The sequence below is a fragment of the Rhinopithecus bieti genome, unplaced genomic scaffold (genome assembly GCF_001698545.2).
Source record: "Rhinopithecus bieti isolate Rb0 unplaced genomic scaffold, ASM169854v2 scaffold_81031, whole genome shotgun sequence".
In the NCBI taxonomy this organism is placed as follows: Eukaryota; Metazoa; Chordata; class Mammalia; order Primates; family Cercopithecidae; genus Rhinopithecus; species Rhinopithecus bieti.
This window is the reverse complement of record NW_016830217.1, coordinates 547783-565361: the sequence shown is the minus strand read 5'-3', so window position 1 is coordinate 565361 and position 17579 is coordinate 547783. Positions and strand designations below refer to the sequence as shown.

The window sequence follows — 17579 nt, the reverse complement described above, 5'->3', positions numbered from 1 at the left end:
TTGAGTTACTGTTTTGCCAGGTGATAATGTACTTTTTTTTTTTTTTGAGACAGGGTCTCACTCTGTCACCCAGACTGGAGTGCAGTGACATGATCATGGCTCACTGCAATCTCTGCCTCATAGGCTCAAGTGATCCTCCCACGTCATCTTCTTGAGTAGCTGGGACTACAGACACTTGCCACCACGCTGGAGTAATTTTTGTAGAGACGGGGTTTCTCCATGTTGTCCAGGCTGGTCTTAAACTCCTGGGCTCAAGTGATCTGCCTGCTTTGGCCTCCCAAAGTGCTGGGATTACAGGTGTGAGCCACCGCACCTGGTCTGCTTTATGTGCCGTTAATCATAAATACAAATCATCTTGCTTATAGTTACTTCTTAAAGTAAATGTATTAATATATGTTAGAGTGCATTATAAACTGTTAAATGGCTACATATTTAGTAATGACAACATCCAGGTTGTCACCACACATGTGCTCATACATTTAACTAAAAAAAATAAAAACTTCCAAAAGAATATCAAGAGCTTTGTTTTAAAGTTGAATCTCTTAAATATTCAAAGTGAATCAATAAGCCAAACCACATGTAAACTGGCAACTTTGGCAATGTGCAGAGCAAACCTGATTTCCCCTTAATACTTTCAGTTATGGTTATGTAGTATTTAATACCTTTTTCTGCTGAACAGACTGAAATATAGTAAAACATCTTAAGATAATGTCACCAGATTCTTCAATAGCTGATTACTTTTGAAAATGGAAATTTGGTCCATATGATCAAGCTGTTTTTCCAGATACGCCTCTGATTAAGTTTTCTGGAATGTTCCCACTAGGTCTCCACCCCTGTACATACGTGTTAGACAAAAAGTTTGTGTGAAAAACGCCTTTAGACACTTGAATTCAAAGTATGAAAAGGGCTCCATGGCAAGATGAGCCAAGTCAGTGTTGCGCTGCCAGAAGCCCTGTTGAATGCATTCCCTTTCTACTGCCTCTTCTTGCCATTTCATTTTTGTTTAAGTGATAGCAAGTATTAATATATATTAATTCATTTCTTAGTGGAATATTGTACAACAGTCATTGAATACTTGGTGCTTTTTTTTTTTTTTTGCGATGGAGTCTTGCTCTGTTGCCCAGGCTAGAGTGCAGTGGTGCCATCTTGGCTCACTGCAACCTCTGCCTTCCAGGTTCAAGCAATTCTCCTGCCTCAGCCTCCTGAGTAGCTGGGACTACAGGCGCATGCCACCACGCATGGCTGATTTTTGTATTTTTAGTAGAGATGGGGTTTCACCATATTGGTCAGACTGGTCTTGAACTCCTGACCTCGTGATCCACCTGCCTTGGCCTCCCAAAATGCTGGGATTACAGGCGTGAGACACCGTACCTGGCTTACTTGGTGCTTTTTAAATGAAAAATGCTCCCTACGGCCAAATTCTCAAAAGCTCTAACTTGTCAGGTTTTGATGGTTTCCCACCAGATCGGAATCCAAATTACAAAGCTTCAAAGATCAACACTCCTTTAGCTAGAAAGTCAGGCTTGATAGGCTGTTTTCTCAGTTGTGTGAGTGTAAGAGAGAGCGAGAGTGAGTATAAAATTGTGTGGCCACATGCAAGAGAATGTGTGTGTCTTATGTCAGGAGAGGAAAAACTTCTCCATCCTGGCTTCCCAAGTAGCAATTTGAAGTAATTGTTAATACAGTAAATGCTTACAAGAAATTATCTATATGTGAGTAGAAAGCATCCCAGAGGCCTACTTGCACTTAAAAACATAGAAAATCCATTAAAATCCTCTGCGTACATTAAATATTTTAGAACAGCAGTTTTGTAAGGGTTGAATAATGTAATGTGGATGTTACTTTTTGTATATTACTACTTAAAACCTATTTTTTGGCTCACGCCTGTAGTCCCAGCACTTTGGGAGGCCGGACGGCATCACTCGAGGTCAGGAGATCGAGCCATCCTGACCACATAGGGAAACCCTGTTCTCTACTAAAAATACAAAGATTAGCCGGCGCGGTGGCGGGTGGCCTGGTAGTCCCCAGCTCCAAGGGGGTAGGCTGGACGGCAGGAGAATCCCCCGCGCTGTGCAACCCGGGGAGGCGCCGAGCTCTGCAGGTGGCAGTGGAGCAATCGCGGCCCACCCGCCACTCCAGCCTGGCGGCCGGAACAGGAGCCGAGACTCACCGTCTCACAAAAAAAGAGAGAGCGGCTACCATTTCTTTTCTTTCCTTTGTTGAGACACGGAGTTTTACTCTTGTTGCCCAGGCTGGAGTGCAGTGGTGCGATCTCGGCCCACCACAACCTCCGCCTCCCGGGTGCAAGTGATTCTCCTGCCTCGGGCTCCCGAGTAGCTGGAATTACAGGCACGCGCCACCACACCTGGCTAATTTTGCATTTTTAGTAGAGACGGGGTTTCTTCATGTTGGTCAGGCTGGTCTCAAACTCCCAATCTCAGGTGATCTGCCCGCCTCAGCCTCCCAAAGTGCTGGGATTACAGACGTGAGCCACTGCACTCAGCCAAAACTCATTGTTTTTTTTTTTTTTTTTTTTAATAAGTGATGAACTAACTGGCTTTGGGTTTGTTCTGTGTTTTTTCTCAATCTCCTCATGAGGAAGCAGGAGGGTGTGGGACTTCACTGTGACCCAGGTTTGTCCCGTGTGGTTTCAGTTGGCAGTGCTTATGGAATGCATTTCTTGCGTAGACCTTGAGGATCTTTGCCTTTTCTATAGAATGGAAGTTATCTCACTAAATAGTTGATGCATGAATGAAAAAAATGCTTTAACGCTAATGATAATTCAGCTCAGGAATGCAAATAACAGCTATATTTGCACAGGGCTTTCCCATTTTCCGAGTAGTACTTCATTTGGTCCCTCACATACTCTGTCAGGTAACCCTTTTTATGGAAAGAACTTTTGCTAATAAGGTCACAGGCCAGTAAGGGCCTAGGCTGGGGATAAACCTAGGGTTCCTACCTGCTAGTGTATTGAGCTTACCCTTTACTATAGTGGTTCTTGAGATGAATTTACAGGGTCACATTGTGATTTAGATGACATCTACTTATGGTACTTTGGATACTGTTTGGTTTTGTGAACAGAGTTCTCTCTGAACCTGACTTTCTGCAGTTCCTCAGTGTCCCTGTACATGGTCCAAGTGCCAGTTGTGTTGTCCCTGCTTAAACAGTTGAATTATTTGAGAGTAGGACTGCTTATTTCTTTTGTTGTCATGGGGCCCAGCAAAATAAGTATTTCTTAAGCTGAATAGTGCTCCAGCATGAATGTTTATACATATATTTCTGCCTTCCAAAACTTTTTTCATGTTACTACTTTTTAAATTTTTATTAATTATTATTATTATTATTTTTTTGTAGAGATGGGGTCTCGCTGTGTTGATCCTGTCAGTCTTGAACTCCTGGCCTCAAGCAGGCTTCCCAAAGTGCTGGGATTACAAGCCTAAGCTACCATGCCCAGCCCATATTTTTAGAAGTAGTTTTAGTTTGCTTAATTAAAAAGATATCTTGATGCTGTGTTTTTAAAATATGACTGAAGCCTACCATTAATATGGGCAGTAAACGACCATTCTAGGTGTCTTACTCACTTTATAATATTAGAAGGTATATAATGTGTTCACCTTCATGTGGAAAATATATCCCCAAAGTATGTATTTATGGTGGTAATGAGTTAAATTAGCCTGATTCCATGCCCAGTAACAGTTATTTATGAGCTGGCTGGTCAGTATTTAAACAAGGAATCTGATTCCCATGGAGCTATGGAAGGATCATCTTGAATCCAGTTAAACCAAATGTCATAGATACACAATAAAGTATTTTCTTTGAACGGAGAAAGTTCAATATAAGTACATACAATAGGCCAGGCATGGTGGCTCATGTCTGTAATCCTAGAACTTTGGGAGACTGAGGCGGGCAGATCACCAGAGGTCAGAAGTTTGAGATCAGCCTGGCCAACACAGTGAACCTGTCTCTACCAAAAATACAAAAAAATTAGCCAAGCGTGGTGGCGCATGCCCGTATTCCCAGCTACTCATAGTGGTGGGGTAGGGTGGGGTGCTGGTGAGGCAGGAGAATCCCTTACACCCCAGAGGTGGAAGTTGCAATGAGCTGAGATTGTGCCACTGCACTCCAGCCTGAGCGAAAGAGTGAGACTCTGTCTCAAAAAATATATATATACACACACACACACACACACATATAGATATAGATATATATAAAATAATGTGTTATTGATGTTTCCGGTGTTGGAATGTTCTGTCTAGATGCTTCGTTTGCTGTTCAAAGGAGTTGGAACATTATTTAGTAGCAGCTTTGATATATTTTTCTAAAGTTCATTCTTTCAACAAATATTCAGTTGAGTCCTTTGAGCCAAGTGCTATTGTAAGAGCTAGAGAAATTTTGGCCAAGAAGACAAAGCCTGTAACTTTATGGGGATTAAGTTCTAGTGTTCTTTCAGTGAGCTGCTGAAGGTAATAGTGTCTAGAATGAGCCAGGTGTATCTACGTGAGAGAACAAACATTGCTGAGAATGAACGAGCGAAGGAAGTAATTGGCCTCTGTTACAGGTGTATTTAATTTCATATAATATATGTTCTTGTGTGTAAATTTAATCCTATTTTGAATGCACCAGACAGGTCCCTGTGGGAGAAAACCTGTAGTGAGTTCCTTAAAACTGGAGAAGTTCTCTCACGGTGCTTGCAGTCATCCCTGGTTTGTTAGTTGGCAGCCTGGGGGAAAGTGACAACATTTACTGAGGCCAAGTGCCTGCCTAGGATTATGCTAGGAAAGTTTTTACAGATATTATCTTAATCTTTTTAAGAGCTTTATGAGGAAAAGCTACCATCATTTTATGAGTGAGGAGACTGAGTTCAGAGAGTTTAACCAGGTTTTAGTCTATTTTTAAAAAATTGTGAATTACATAGAAGTGTTACCAGTATCATACAGGTCACATAGATGGTAAGATTTTAGTTAAAATTTTATCTGTTTTCTAAACAGTGGATTTATTTCCCAAGTTGTGGTAAGAATATCTTTTTATTATTCTATATAGTAATTTTGTGGGAGACTTAGGAGTGTGGGGATATTGTCCAGTAACTAGTGTCTGCTTTGTCACAACGCCGGAGTTACCAGAAACATTAAAAAAGGGTTGAATCACCACTGTCCAATAGAAGCATAATGTAAGTTATATAAGTTCTGTATATGTAATTTTAAATGTTCTAGTAGCCACATTAAAAAGACAGTGAAATTAATTTTCTTTAATATAGCTAAAATATTGTTTCAGCATATATCGGTCTAAATTGTTGTTGTTTTTCTATAAACTATGTCTACAAAATTGAGTGTGTATTTTACACGTCTCAATTTAGCTAGATTTCAAGTGCCTAGTAGCTACTTGAAGCTATAGTGGATAACCACTACAAACTAATCGTTTCACAAATGATTAAATAATGTCAAAGATTTTTTAGAAGCAGGAATTTCTGATTTCATGTGTATGATTTCATGCATAAGTGATGAGGAAACAAAAGAACTAATATCTTTGTTATTTTTTGGCAGAGAGGAACGAAGGGCATCCTATGACTATAACCAAGATCGTACATATTATGAGAGTGTTCGAACTCCAGGTACTTATCCTGAGGATTCCAGGCGGGACTATCCAGCTCGAGGGAGAGAGTTTTATTCAGAATGGGAAACTTACCAAGGAGACTACTATGAATCACGATACTACGATGATCCTCGGGAATACAGGGATTACAGGAATGATCCTTATGAACAAGATATTAGGGAATATAGTTACAGGCAAAGGGAACGAGAAAGAGAACGTGAAAGATTTGAGTCCGACCGGGACAGAGACCATGAGAGGAGGCCAATTGAACGAAGTCAAAGTCCAGTTCACTTGCGACGTCCACAGAGTCCTGGAGCGTCTCCCTCTCAGGCAGAGAGGTTGCCGAGTGATTCTGAGAGGAGGCTTTACAGCCGATCCTCAGACCGGAGTGGAAGCTGTAGCTCACTTTCCCCTCCAAGATATGAGAAACTTGACAAATCTCGTTTGGAGCGCTATACAAAAAATGAAAAGACAGATAAAGAACGAACTTTTGATCCCGAGAGAGTGGAGAGAGAGAGACGCTTAATACGGAAGGAAAAAGTGGAAAAGGACAAAACTGACAAGCAAAAACGCAAAGGAAAGGTTCACTCCCCTAGTTCTCAGTCTTCAGAAACCGACCAAGAAAATGAGCGAGAACAAAGCCCTGAAAAGCCAAGGAGTTCTAATAAACTGAGCAGAGAGAAAGCTGACAAAGAAGGAATAGCAAAAAACCGCCTAGAACTCATGCCTTGCGTGGTTTTGACTCGAGTAAAAGAGAAAGAGGGAAAGGTCATTGACCACACTCCTGTGGAAAAGTTGAAAGCCAAGCTTGATAATGACGCTATCAAATCTTCTGCCCTGGACCAGAAACTTCAGGTCTCTCAGACGGAGCCTGCAAAGTCTGACTTGTCTAAACCGGAATCTGTTAGAATGAAAGTACCAAAGGAAAAGGGGCTTTCAAGCCATGTTGAAGTGGTGGAGAAGGAGGGCAGGCTTAAAGCCAGGAAGCACCTCAAGCCTGAGCAGGCTGCAGACGGGGTAAGTGCTGTGGATCTGGAGAAGCTGGAAGCAAGGAAAAGGCGCTTTGCAGATTCCAATTTAAAAGCAGAAAAGCAAAAACCAGAGGTCAAGAAAAGCAGTCCAGAGATGGAGGATGCTCGCATGCTTTCAAAAAAGCAGCCTGACGTATCCTCTAGAGAGGTCATTCTGCTGAGGGAAGGAGAGGCCGAAAGAAAGCCTGTGAGGAAAGAAATTCTTAAAAGAGAATCTAAAAAAATCAAACTGGACAGACTGAATACTGTTGCCAGCCCCAAAGACTGTCAGGAGCTTGCCAATGTTTCTGTTGGGTCTGGCTCAAGGCCCAGCTCAGACCTACAAGCAAGACTGGGAGAACCAGCAGGTGAATCTGTGGAAAATCAAGAAATCCAATCAAAAAAACCCATTCCCTCAAAACCACAGCTCAAACAGCTGCAGGTGTTAGATGATCAAGGACCAGAGAGAGAAGACATTAGGAAAAACTACTGCAGTCTTCGTGATGAAACACCTGAACATAAATCAGGCCAAGAGAAATCACATTCAGTAAATACTGAAGAAAAAATTGGCATTGACATCGATCACACGCAGAGTTACCGAAAACAAATGGAGCAGAGTCGTAGGAAACAGCAGATGGAAATGGAAATAGCCAAGTCTGAGAAGTTTGGCAGTCCTAAAAAAGATGTAGATGAATATGAAAGACGTAGCCTTGTTCACGAGGTAGGCAAACCCCCTCAAGATGTCACCGATGACTCTCCTCCCAGCAAAAAGAAAAGGATGGATCATGTTGATTTTGATATCTGCACCAAGAGAGAACGGAATTACAGAAGTTCACGCCAAATCAGCGAAGATTCTGAAAGGACTGGTGGTTCTCCCAGTGTCCGACATGGTTCCTTCCATGAAGATGAGGATCCCATAGGCTCCCCTAGGCTAATGTCAGTAAAGGGGTCTCCTAAGGTAGATGAAAAAGTCCTCCCCTATTCTAACATAACAGTCAGGGAAGAGTCTTTAAAATTTAATCCTTATGATTCTAGCAGGAGAGAACAGATGGCAGATATGGCCAAAATAAAACTATCTGTCTTGAATTCTGAAGATGAACTAAATCGTTGGGACTCTCAAATGAAACAAGATGCCAGCAGATTTGATGTGAGTTTCCCAAACAGCATAATTAAGAGAGATAGCCTTCGAAAAAGGTCTGTACGAGATCTGGAACCTGGTGAGGTGCCTTCTGATTCTGATGAAGATGGTGAACACAAATCCCACTCACCCAGAGCCTCTGCATTATATGAAAGTTCTCGATTGTCTTTTTTATTGAGGGACAGAGAAGACAAGCTACGTGAGCGAGATGAAAGACTCTCTAGTTCTTTAGAAAGGAACAAATTTTACTCTTTTGCATTGGATAAGACAATCACACCAGACACTAAAGCTTTGCTTGAAAGAGCTAAATCCCTCTCTTCATCTCGTGAAGAAAATTGGTCTTTTCTTGATTGGGACTCCCGATTTGCAAATTTTCGAAACAACAAAGATAAAGAAAAGGTTGACTCTGCTCCAAGACCTATTCCATCCTGGTACATGAAAAAGAAGAAAATTAGGACAGATTCAGAAGGGAAAATGGATGATAAGAAAGAGGATCATAAAGAAGAAGAGCAAGAGAGGCAGGAATTGTTTGCTTCTCGTTTTTTACACAGCTCAATCTTTGAACAAGATTCCAAGCGATTGCAGCATCTAGAGAGAAAAGAGGAAGACTCTGACTTCATTTCTGGTAGGATCTATGGTAAGCAGACATCTGAGGGAGCAAACAGCACAACTGATTCCATTCAAGAACCAGTAGTTCTGTTCCATAGCAGATTTATGGAGCTCACACGAATGCAACAGAAAGAAAAAGAAAAAGACCAGAAACCCAAAGAAGTTGAGAAACAGGAAGATATAGAGAATCATCCCAAGACCCCAGAATCTGCTCCTGAGAATAAAGATGCAGAACTAAAAACTCCACCTTCTGTTGGGCCTCCAAGTGTCACAGTCGCAACTCTAGAGTCAGCCCCATCAGCACTAGAGAAGACCGCTGGTGACAAAATGGTAGAGGCGCCTTTGGTAACAGAAGATAAGACTGTGGAGCCAGCCACCGTCTCAGAAGAAGCAAAGCCTGTGTCTGAACCTGCTCCTGCCCTTGTGGAACAGCCGGAACAAGTGGACCTGTCCCCAGGAGCAGACTCCAATAAAGAAGCTGCCGTGATTCCTGTGGGTGTTGAGGAAGGTTCATCAGGTGACCAGCTGCCTTATCTGGATGCCAAGCCTCCAACTCCCGGGGCCTCATTTTCCCAGGCAGAGAGCAATGTAGATCCAGAGCCTGACAGTACCCAGCCACTTTCAAAACCAGCTCAGAAGTCTGAGGAAGCCAGTGAGCCAAAGGTCGAAAAGCCAGACACCACTGCAGATGCTGAGCCTGACGCAAACCAGAAAACTGAAGCTATTCCTGAGGCTCAGCCCCCAGCTTCTGAAGATTTAGAGGTTGATCCTCCAGTTGCTGCAAAAGATAAAAAGCCAAACAAAAGCAAGCGTTCAAAGACCCCTGTTCAGGCAACTGCAGTGAGTATCGTGGAGAAGCCCGTCACAAGGAAGAGTGAGAGGATAGACCGGGAAAAACTCAAGCGGTCCAATTCTCCTCGGGGAGAAGCACAGAAACTTTTGGAATTGAAGATGGAGGCAGAGAAGATTACAAGGACTGCTTCTAAAAACTCTGCTGCAGACCTTGAACATCCCGAACCAAGTTTGCCTCTTAGTCGAACAAGGCGCCGTAATGTAAGGAGCGTCTATGCAACCATGGGTGACCATGAAAACCGCTCTCCTGTCAAAGAGCCCATTGAGCAACCAAGAGTGACCAGAAAGAGATTGGAGCGAGAGCTTCAGGAGGCCGCGGCGGTTCCCACCACCCCTCGAAGGGGAAGGCCTCCAAAGACACGCCGGCGAGCCGATGAAGAGGAGGAGAACGAGGCCAAGGAACCTGCAGAAACACTCAAGCCACCTGAAGGATGGCGGTCCCCACGGTCCCAGAAAACAGCAGCCGGTGGTGGCCCCCAAGGGAAAAAGGGAAGAAATGAACCGAAGGTGGATGCTGCACGTCCTGAGGTCACCACTGAGGTGGGCCCCCAAATAAGTGTGAAAGAGAGCCCCACGGAACCCAAGGCTGCTGAGGAGGAGGCAGGGAGCGAACAGAAATGTGACAGAAAAGATGCTGGCACAGACAAAAATCCCCCTGAAGCCACCCCTGTTGAAGTTGTAGAGAAAAAACCAGCCCCTGAAAAAAACTCCAAATCAAAGAGAGGAAGATCTCGAAACTCCAGGTTAGCAGTGGACAAATCTGCAAGTCTGAAAAATGTGGATGCTGCTGTCAGTCCCAGGGGGGCTGCGGCACAGGCAGGGGAGAGGGAACCTGGAGTGGTGGCAGTCTCCCCTGAGAAAAGTGAGAGTCCCCAAAAGGAGGATGGTTTATCATCCCAATTGAAAAGTGATCCAGTTGATCCAGACAAGGAATCAGAGAAAGAAGACACGTCTGCCTCTGGGCCGTCCCCAGAAGCCACCCAGTTAGCCAAGCAGATGGAGCTGGAGCAGGCCGTGGAACACATCGCAAAGCTTGCCGAGGCCTCTGCCTCTGCTGCCTATAAGGCAGATGCACCAGAGGGCCTTGCCCCAGAGGACAGGGACAAGCCTGCACACCAAGCAAGTGAAACAGAGCTGGCTGCGGCCATCGGCTCCATCATCAATGACATTTCTGGGGAGCCAGAAAACTTCCCAGCACCTCCACCTTTTCCTGGAGAATCCCAGACAGATCTGCAGCCCCACGCAGGTGCACAGGCGCTGCAGCCTTCTGAGGAAGGAATGGAGACGGATGAGGCTGTATCTGGCATCCTGGAAACTGAGGCTGCTACAGAATCTTCGAGGCCGCCAGTCAATGCTCCTGACCCCTCAGCAGGCCCAACAGATACCAAGGAAGCCAGAGGAAATAGCAGTGAGACCTCACACTCAGCGCCAGAAGCCAAAGGGTCTAAAGAAGTGGAAGTTGCTCTTGTTCGGAAAGACAAAGGGCGCCAGAAGACAACCCGATCACGCCGCAAACGGAACACAAACAAGAAAGTGGTGGCTCCTGTAGAGAGCCATGTCCCTGAATCTGACCAAGCTCAAGGCAAGAGTCCTGCTGCAAATGAGGGGACAACACTACAGCACCCCGAAGCCCCACAGGAAGAAAAGCAGAGTGAGAAACCCCATTCCACTCCTCCTCAGTCATGTACTTCTGACCCAAGCAAGACTCCCACCACAGAGAATTCGTCCCAAGAAATCAGTGTTGAGGAAAGGACTCCAACTAAAGCATCTGTGCCCCCAGACCTTCCCCAGCCCCCCCAGCCAGTGCCGGTGGATGAGGAACCTCAAGCCAGGTTCAGGGTGCATTCCATCATTGAGAGTGACCCGGTGACCCCACCCAGCGATCCAAGCATCCCCATACCCACACTGCCTTCTGTAACTGCAGCAAAGCTTTCACCCCCTGTCTCCTCTGGGGGGATCCCACATCAGAGCCCCCCTGCTAAGGTGACAGAGTGGATCGCAAGGCAGGAGGAGTCACGGGGTCAGTCCACTCCATCTCCAGCTCTTCCCCCAGACACAAAGGCCTCTGACATCGACACCAGCTCTAGCACCCTGAGGAAGATTCTCATGGATCCCAAGTATGTGTCTGCAACAGGTGTCACTTCCACGAGTGTCACCACGGCCATTGCAGAGCCTGTCAGTGCTGCCCCTTGCCTACATGAGGCCCCGCCCCCTCCAGTTGAATCTAAAAAGCCTTTAGAAGAAAAAACAACAGCTCCAGTGACAAACAACTCTGAGACACAAGCCTCGGAGGTGCCGGTAGCTGCTGACAAGGAAAAGGTGGCTCCAGTCATTGCTCCCAAAATTACCTCTGTTATTAGCCGAATGCCTGTCAGCATTGACTTGGAAAATTCACAGAAGATAACCTTGGCAAAACCAGCTCCTCAAACCCTCACTGGCCTGGTGAGTGCGCTCACTGGCCTGGTGAACGTCTCCCTGGTCCCAGTGAATGCCCTGAAAGGTCCCGTGAAGGGCTCAGTGACCACACTGAAAAGTTTGGTGAGCACCCCTGCTGGACCCGTGAACGTCCTGAAGGGGCCTGTGAATGTTCTTACGGGGCCAGTGAATGTTCTCACCACTCCAGTGAACGCCACGGTGGGTACAGTGAATGCCGCCCCAGGCACGGTTAATGCTGCTGCGAGTGCAGTGAATGCCACAGCAAGTGCAGTGACCGTCACAGCAGGTGCGGTTACTGCTGCATCTGGTGGCGTGACGGCCACAACAGGCACGGTGACAATGGCAGGGGCAGTGATTGCGCCATCAGCAAAGTGCAAACAGAGAGTGAGTGCTAATGAAAACAGTCGGTTCCACCCAGGGTCCATGCCTGTGATCGACGATCGTCCAGCAGATGCAGGCTCAGGGGCGGGACTGCGTGTGAACACTTCCGAAGGGGTTGTGCTCCTGAGTTACTCAGGGCAGAAGACTGAAGGCCCACAGCGGATCAGCGCCAAGATCAGCCAGATCCCCCCGGCCAGTGCAATGGACATTGAATTTCAGCAGTCGGTGTCCAAGTCGCAGGTCAAACCCGATTCTGTCACAGCATCGCAGCCTCCATCCAAAGGCCCTCAAGCTCCTGCAGGCTATGCAAACGTGGCCACCCATTCCACGTTGGTACTGACCGCCCAGACATATAACGCCTCTCCTGTGATTTCGTCTGTGAAGGCTGATAGGCCATCCTTGGAGAAGCCCGAGCCCATTCACCTCTCGGTGTCCACGCCTGTCACCCAGGGAGGCACGGTGAAGGTTCTCACCCAGGGAATCAACACGCCCCCTGTGCTGGTTCACAACCAGCTGGTCCTCACCCCAAGCATTGTCACCACAAACAAAAAGCTTGCTGACCCCGTCACCCTTAAAATTGAGACCAAGGTCCTTCAGCCGGCCAACCTGGGGTCCACGCTCACGCCTCACCACCCTCCTGCTCTGCCCAGCAAACTGCCTACAGAAGTAAACCATGTCCCCTCGGGGCCCAGCATCCCAGCAGATCGAACTGTCTCCCATTTGGCAGCCGCAAAGCTAGATGCTCATTCTCCTCGACCGAGTGGACCTGGGCCGTCCTCCTTCCCAAGGGCAAGCCACCCTAGCAGTACTGCATCCACGGCACTCTCCACCAATGCCACAGTCATGCTGGCTGCAGGCATTCCAGTGCCCCAGTTCATCTCCAGCATCCACCCAGAGCAGTCTGTCATCATGCCACCCCACAGCATCACCCAGACTGTGTCCCTGAGCCACCTCTCGCAGGGTGAGGTGAGAATGAACACTCCCACGCTGCCCAGTATCACCTACAGCATCCGGCCAGAAGCGCTTCACTCTCCTCGGGCTCCACTGCAGCCCCAGCAAATAGAGGTCAGGGCCCCACAGCGTGCCAGCACCCCGCAGCCAGCCCCAGCTGGCGTGCCCGCGTTGGCCTCCCAGCACCCTCCTGAGGAGGAAGTGCATTATCACCTTCCCGTCGCTCGAGCCACAGCCCCTGTGCAGTCAGAGGTACTAGTCATGCAGTCTGAGTACCGACTGCACCCCTATACCGTGCCGCGGGATGTGAGGATCATGGTGCATCCACATGTGACAGCAGTCAGCGAGCAACCCAGGGCCGCGGATGGGGTCGTGAAGGTGCCACCAGCCAGCAAGGCCCCTCAGCAGCCAGGGAAGGAAGCTGCCAAGACACCAGATGCCAAAGCCACCCCGCCCCTGCCCCGTCCCTGTCCCTGTCCCCCTCCCTGCCCCTGCCCCTCACAGTGAGGCCCGTATCCTCACAGTTACCCCCAGTAACCAACTCCAGGGGCTGCCTCTGACCCCTCCTGTGGTGGTGACCCACGGGGTGCAGATTGTGCACTCCAGCGGGGAGCTGTTTCAAGAGTACCGGTACGGCGATATCCGCACCTACCACCCCCCAGCCCAGCTCACACACACTCAGTTTCCTGCTGCTTCCTCTGTTGGCCTGCCTTCCCGGACCAAGACAGCTGCTCAGGTGAGCTAGCCAGGTATCTCCCCACTGTCTTTTGGGCATGTGCTTGTGGGGCTCAGCAGGCTTTTAAGCAAAGATGTGTTAAGAAAATCAGGGGCCAGGTGTTGTGACTTCTGCCTGTAATCCCAGCACTGTGGGAGGCCCAGACGGGAGGACTGCTTAAGCCCAGGAGTTCGAGACCAGCCTGGGCAACATGGCAAAACCCCATCTCAACAACAAAATATATATATATATAATTTAGCCAGGTGTGGTGGCATACACCTGTGGTTTCAGCTACTTGGGAGGCTGAGGTGGGAAAATCGCTTGAGCCCTGGGGGCAGAGGTTGCTTTGAACCAAGATGGTGCCATTACACTCCAATGACAGAGTGAGACACAGTCTCAAAAAAAAAAAAAAAAAAAACAGCCAGGCATAGTGGCTCACACCTGTAATCCCAACACTTTGGGAGGCCAAGGCCGGCAGATCACTTGAGGTCAGGAGTTGAAGACCAGCTTGGCCAACATGGTGAGACCCTGTCCCTACTTAAAAAGAAATCTGCCTTTTGGTAAAGATAGTGGTTGAGTACAAGTGAACTGGTCAGCTAGTTCCTAAAGATGTTGATCTTTTCATGAGTTTAAAGAGCTTTCTTAGTCCTGAGATGAAAGAATTAGATTACATCATGGGGAGCTCTGCATATGGGGAGGGAGCTCTTGCTGGGTGGCGTTGGTGGGAGGCAGGTAATCAGGGATCTCTCCTTACCTGGAACCCCGAGAGCAGCTCCTTTGATTCAGGCTCCTTCTGTGGGCCTGACTTAATGGGAGATGCCATATCTTACCCTTTCGCTATGGCCCTTTGGGTCATTTGTTGGGCCCTGGGGCTTGTGCACAACAGACTAACTCTGTCCCTTTGCCTTCCTTCCCAACCCCAGGGCCCTCCTCCTGAAGGGGAGCCCCTGCAGCCCCCTCAGCCTGTGCAGTCCACACAGCCAGCCCAGCCTGTGCAGTCCACACAGCCTGCCCAGACAGCACCACCCTGCCCGCCCTCCCAACTCAGCCAGCCCGGCCAGCCACCAAGCGGCAAGATGCCTCAAGTGTCCCAGGAGGCAAAGGGGACTCAGACGGGAGTAGAGCAGCCTCGCCTCCCAGCTGGACCTGCAAACAGGCAGCCTGAGCCTCACACCCAGGTTCAGAGGGCACAAGTGGAAACAGGCCCGACTTCCTTCCCCTCCCCTGTGTCTGTCTCCATGAAGCCTGACCTTCCAGTCCCTCTTCCCGCTCAGACTGCCCCAAAACAGCCGTTGTTTGTCCCAACAACCTCTGGCCCCAGCACCCCACCAGGACTGGTTCTGCCACACACTGAATTCCAGCCAACCCCTAAACAAGATTCCTCTCCACACCTGACTTCACAGAGACCCGTGGATATGGTTCAGCTTCTGAAGGTAAGCATGAGCAGGGGCTGCCCTTCCTGGCCCCTAGATTTTATGCCATGTCAAATGTACTAAGATGCCCTAGTTAACAGACCCGCAAGCTACAGCCTCTGGCTGTGTCCAGCGTGGCTCAGCCCTCCGGCCATGAGCTTACTTCCGTTTGTTTCCCTGTGTGCAGAAGTACCCCATCGTGTGGCAGGGCCTGCTGGCCCTGAAGAATGACACAGCTGCTGTGCAGCTCCACTTCGTCTCTGGCAACAATGTCCTGGCCCATCGGTCCCTGCCCCTTTCTGAAGGAGGGCCCCCACTAAGGATCGCCCAGAGGATGCGGCTGGAGGCATCACAGCTGGAAGGGGTTGCCCGAAGGATGACGGTAAGACTCTCAGGCCCAGGTGAGCAACTGCCCCACTTACAGGGAGGGAAGACGTAGGTAGTCCCTGCCAGCCCATCTCCCTGATCTGTCATGGAAGCGTTAACTTCATTGTTGTTGTTGGAACAGAGTCTCACTCTGTCTCCCAAGTTGGAGTGCAGCGGCGCAATCTCTGTTCACTGTAGCCTCTGCCTCCTGGGTTGAAGCCATTCTTGTGCCTCAGCCTCCTGAGTAGCTGGGCACCACCATGCTCAGCTAATTTTTGTATTTTTAGTAGAGATGGGATTTCACCATGTTGGCCAGGCCAGTCTTGAACTCCTGACCTCAAGTGATCTGGCTGCCTCGGCCTCCCAAAGTGCTGGGATTACAGGCCTGAGCCACTGTGCCTGGCTGGTATTACTGAAGTAAGCAATGAAGGGGTTCACTATGCTTCTACTTGGGGTGGGGGATGTAAAGTACCTCTAGACTCAGAAACAAGGCTTAACAGTTTTTAAAAATTATTATTTTTTAAATCAGCTTTCTCAGGTTGAAAAGCTTTTTTTTTTTTTTTTTTTCTTTCATTCAAATATCAGGGTAGACTTTAAAGTCACCTCAGAGGTGGGGGTTTTTGTGGACCTGATACCGTGGGTTGGATGTGGGCTGCTGTTTGACTAAGAGGCCCCTGCTCACTGGCGGCTGACCTCTGCCTCAGGTGGAGACAGATTACTGTCTGCTGCTGGCTCTGCCCTGTGGCCGCGACCAAGAGGATGTTGTGAGCCAGACTGAGTCCCTCAAGGCTGCCTTCATCACTTACCTGCAGGCTAAGCAGGCGGCAGGGATCATCAACGTTCCCAATCCTGGCTCCAATCAGGTCGGTTGTCCTGTGTCCTTCCTTCACATATACACCCACAGGTGGGGCTGGTCAGGGTTGGTAGGTGGATTGACTCTTCTGGTACCCACTAGATCTGGCCGCAGAGCTTCCCAGAGGTGGGTAAAGGGGCATTTTGGACAGAAGTCAATAGAGCACATGGGGCGGGGCACCATCACCCATCCTGAGGAGAACCCAGGGAACCGCTGAGAACACAGGTTTTCCATGAGTTTAAAGTAGGGAAGAGGGCCCCAGGGGGGTTCCTGTGTGTAGTTTTCTGACACCTGCTAGGTCTTCCAGTGGACGTAGTCCTGGGACATTTGCTGGTTGGGGACTGACTTGGCCTGGCTGTTAGCATTGGGCCTCTTCAGGGCCCCCCAGTGGAAATGGTGTTGTGAGGGGTCAAGAGAGGGTCCCACTTTGCTCTCTATCCTGTCTCCAGCCTGCCTACGTGCTGCAGATCTTCCCGCCTTGTGAGTTCTCTGAGAGTCACCTGTCCCGCCTGGCCCCTGACCTCCTTGCCAGCATCTCCAACATCTCTCCCCACCTCATGATTGTCATTGCCTCCGTGTGAGCCACTGAGTGGTTATCACCTCAGTGAATCTTCCCAGGGCTCTGCAGTAAAAACAAAGGACAACCCAGCCAAGCAGAGGAAGAAGCTGCCGAAGGGGACAGACTCCACTGCCAGACGGCCAGCCTCTCGCTGTCCTGCCGCCCGGCTCAGTCGGACAGACTTCCTCTGGGAGTGGTGCTGCTACCTTGTATGTTTACATGATGCTTTAGCCCAAGGACACATCACCAACCGATGGACTCGCAGACACCCTGGGGCTGGGTTTCTCTCTCCTCTTTTTGGAGAAAAGGAACAGGGCAGTGGAATGAAAAATTTTTTTTTTTGTTTTTAAGAAACAAGAAAACAGAACTGCCTTTGCACTAAATTAGTGACTTGGACTTTTGCCCAGTGAAGACAGGCTGTGACACTCTGGATGTCTCGGTGTGTGTAGACACACATCGTGGGCTCCTAACGCAGGAAGGACTTCAAACTTCTGCTGAGACCTTGGGGTCAAGGAACATTTCATTGGGTTTTTTGTCCGCCCCCATCTTCCTTGCTCATTCAGATGCATCACCTTAATTTTCCTGCTGCCACCGTCTTTGATTCACCGGGATGTACAGTTTACAGTTGAAGAGCAAACAGAAAGGTTTTCTCTTGGTGGGATATGCAGAACTTGGGATGTGTGTATATATAAATATATAATATATATA

The 17579-nt window shown here is 48.3% G+C and overlaps 1 protein-coding gene across 1 annotated transcript in view; it reads left to right on the top strand.

The window, feature by feature from the left end:
- SPEN (spen family transcriptional repressor) overlaps positions 1 to 17355 on the top strand; it is a 70066-nt gene extending 52711 nt beyond the window's left edge. The window contains 6 exon segments of the mRNA XM_017865264.1: positions 5541 to 13418; positions 13420 to 13702; positions 14605 to 15114; positions 15281 to 15475; positions 16164 to 16322; positions 16762 to 17355. Coding sequence (XP_017720753.1) covers positions 5541 to 13418; positions 13420 to 13702; positions 14605 to 15114; positions 15281 to 15475; positions 16164 to 16322; positions 16762 to 16893 — 9157 coding nt within the window. The 3' untranslated portion in view covers positions 16894 to 17355.
- The last annotated feature ends 224 nt before the right edge of the window (positions 17356 to 17579 follow it).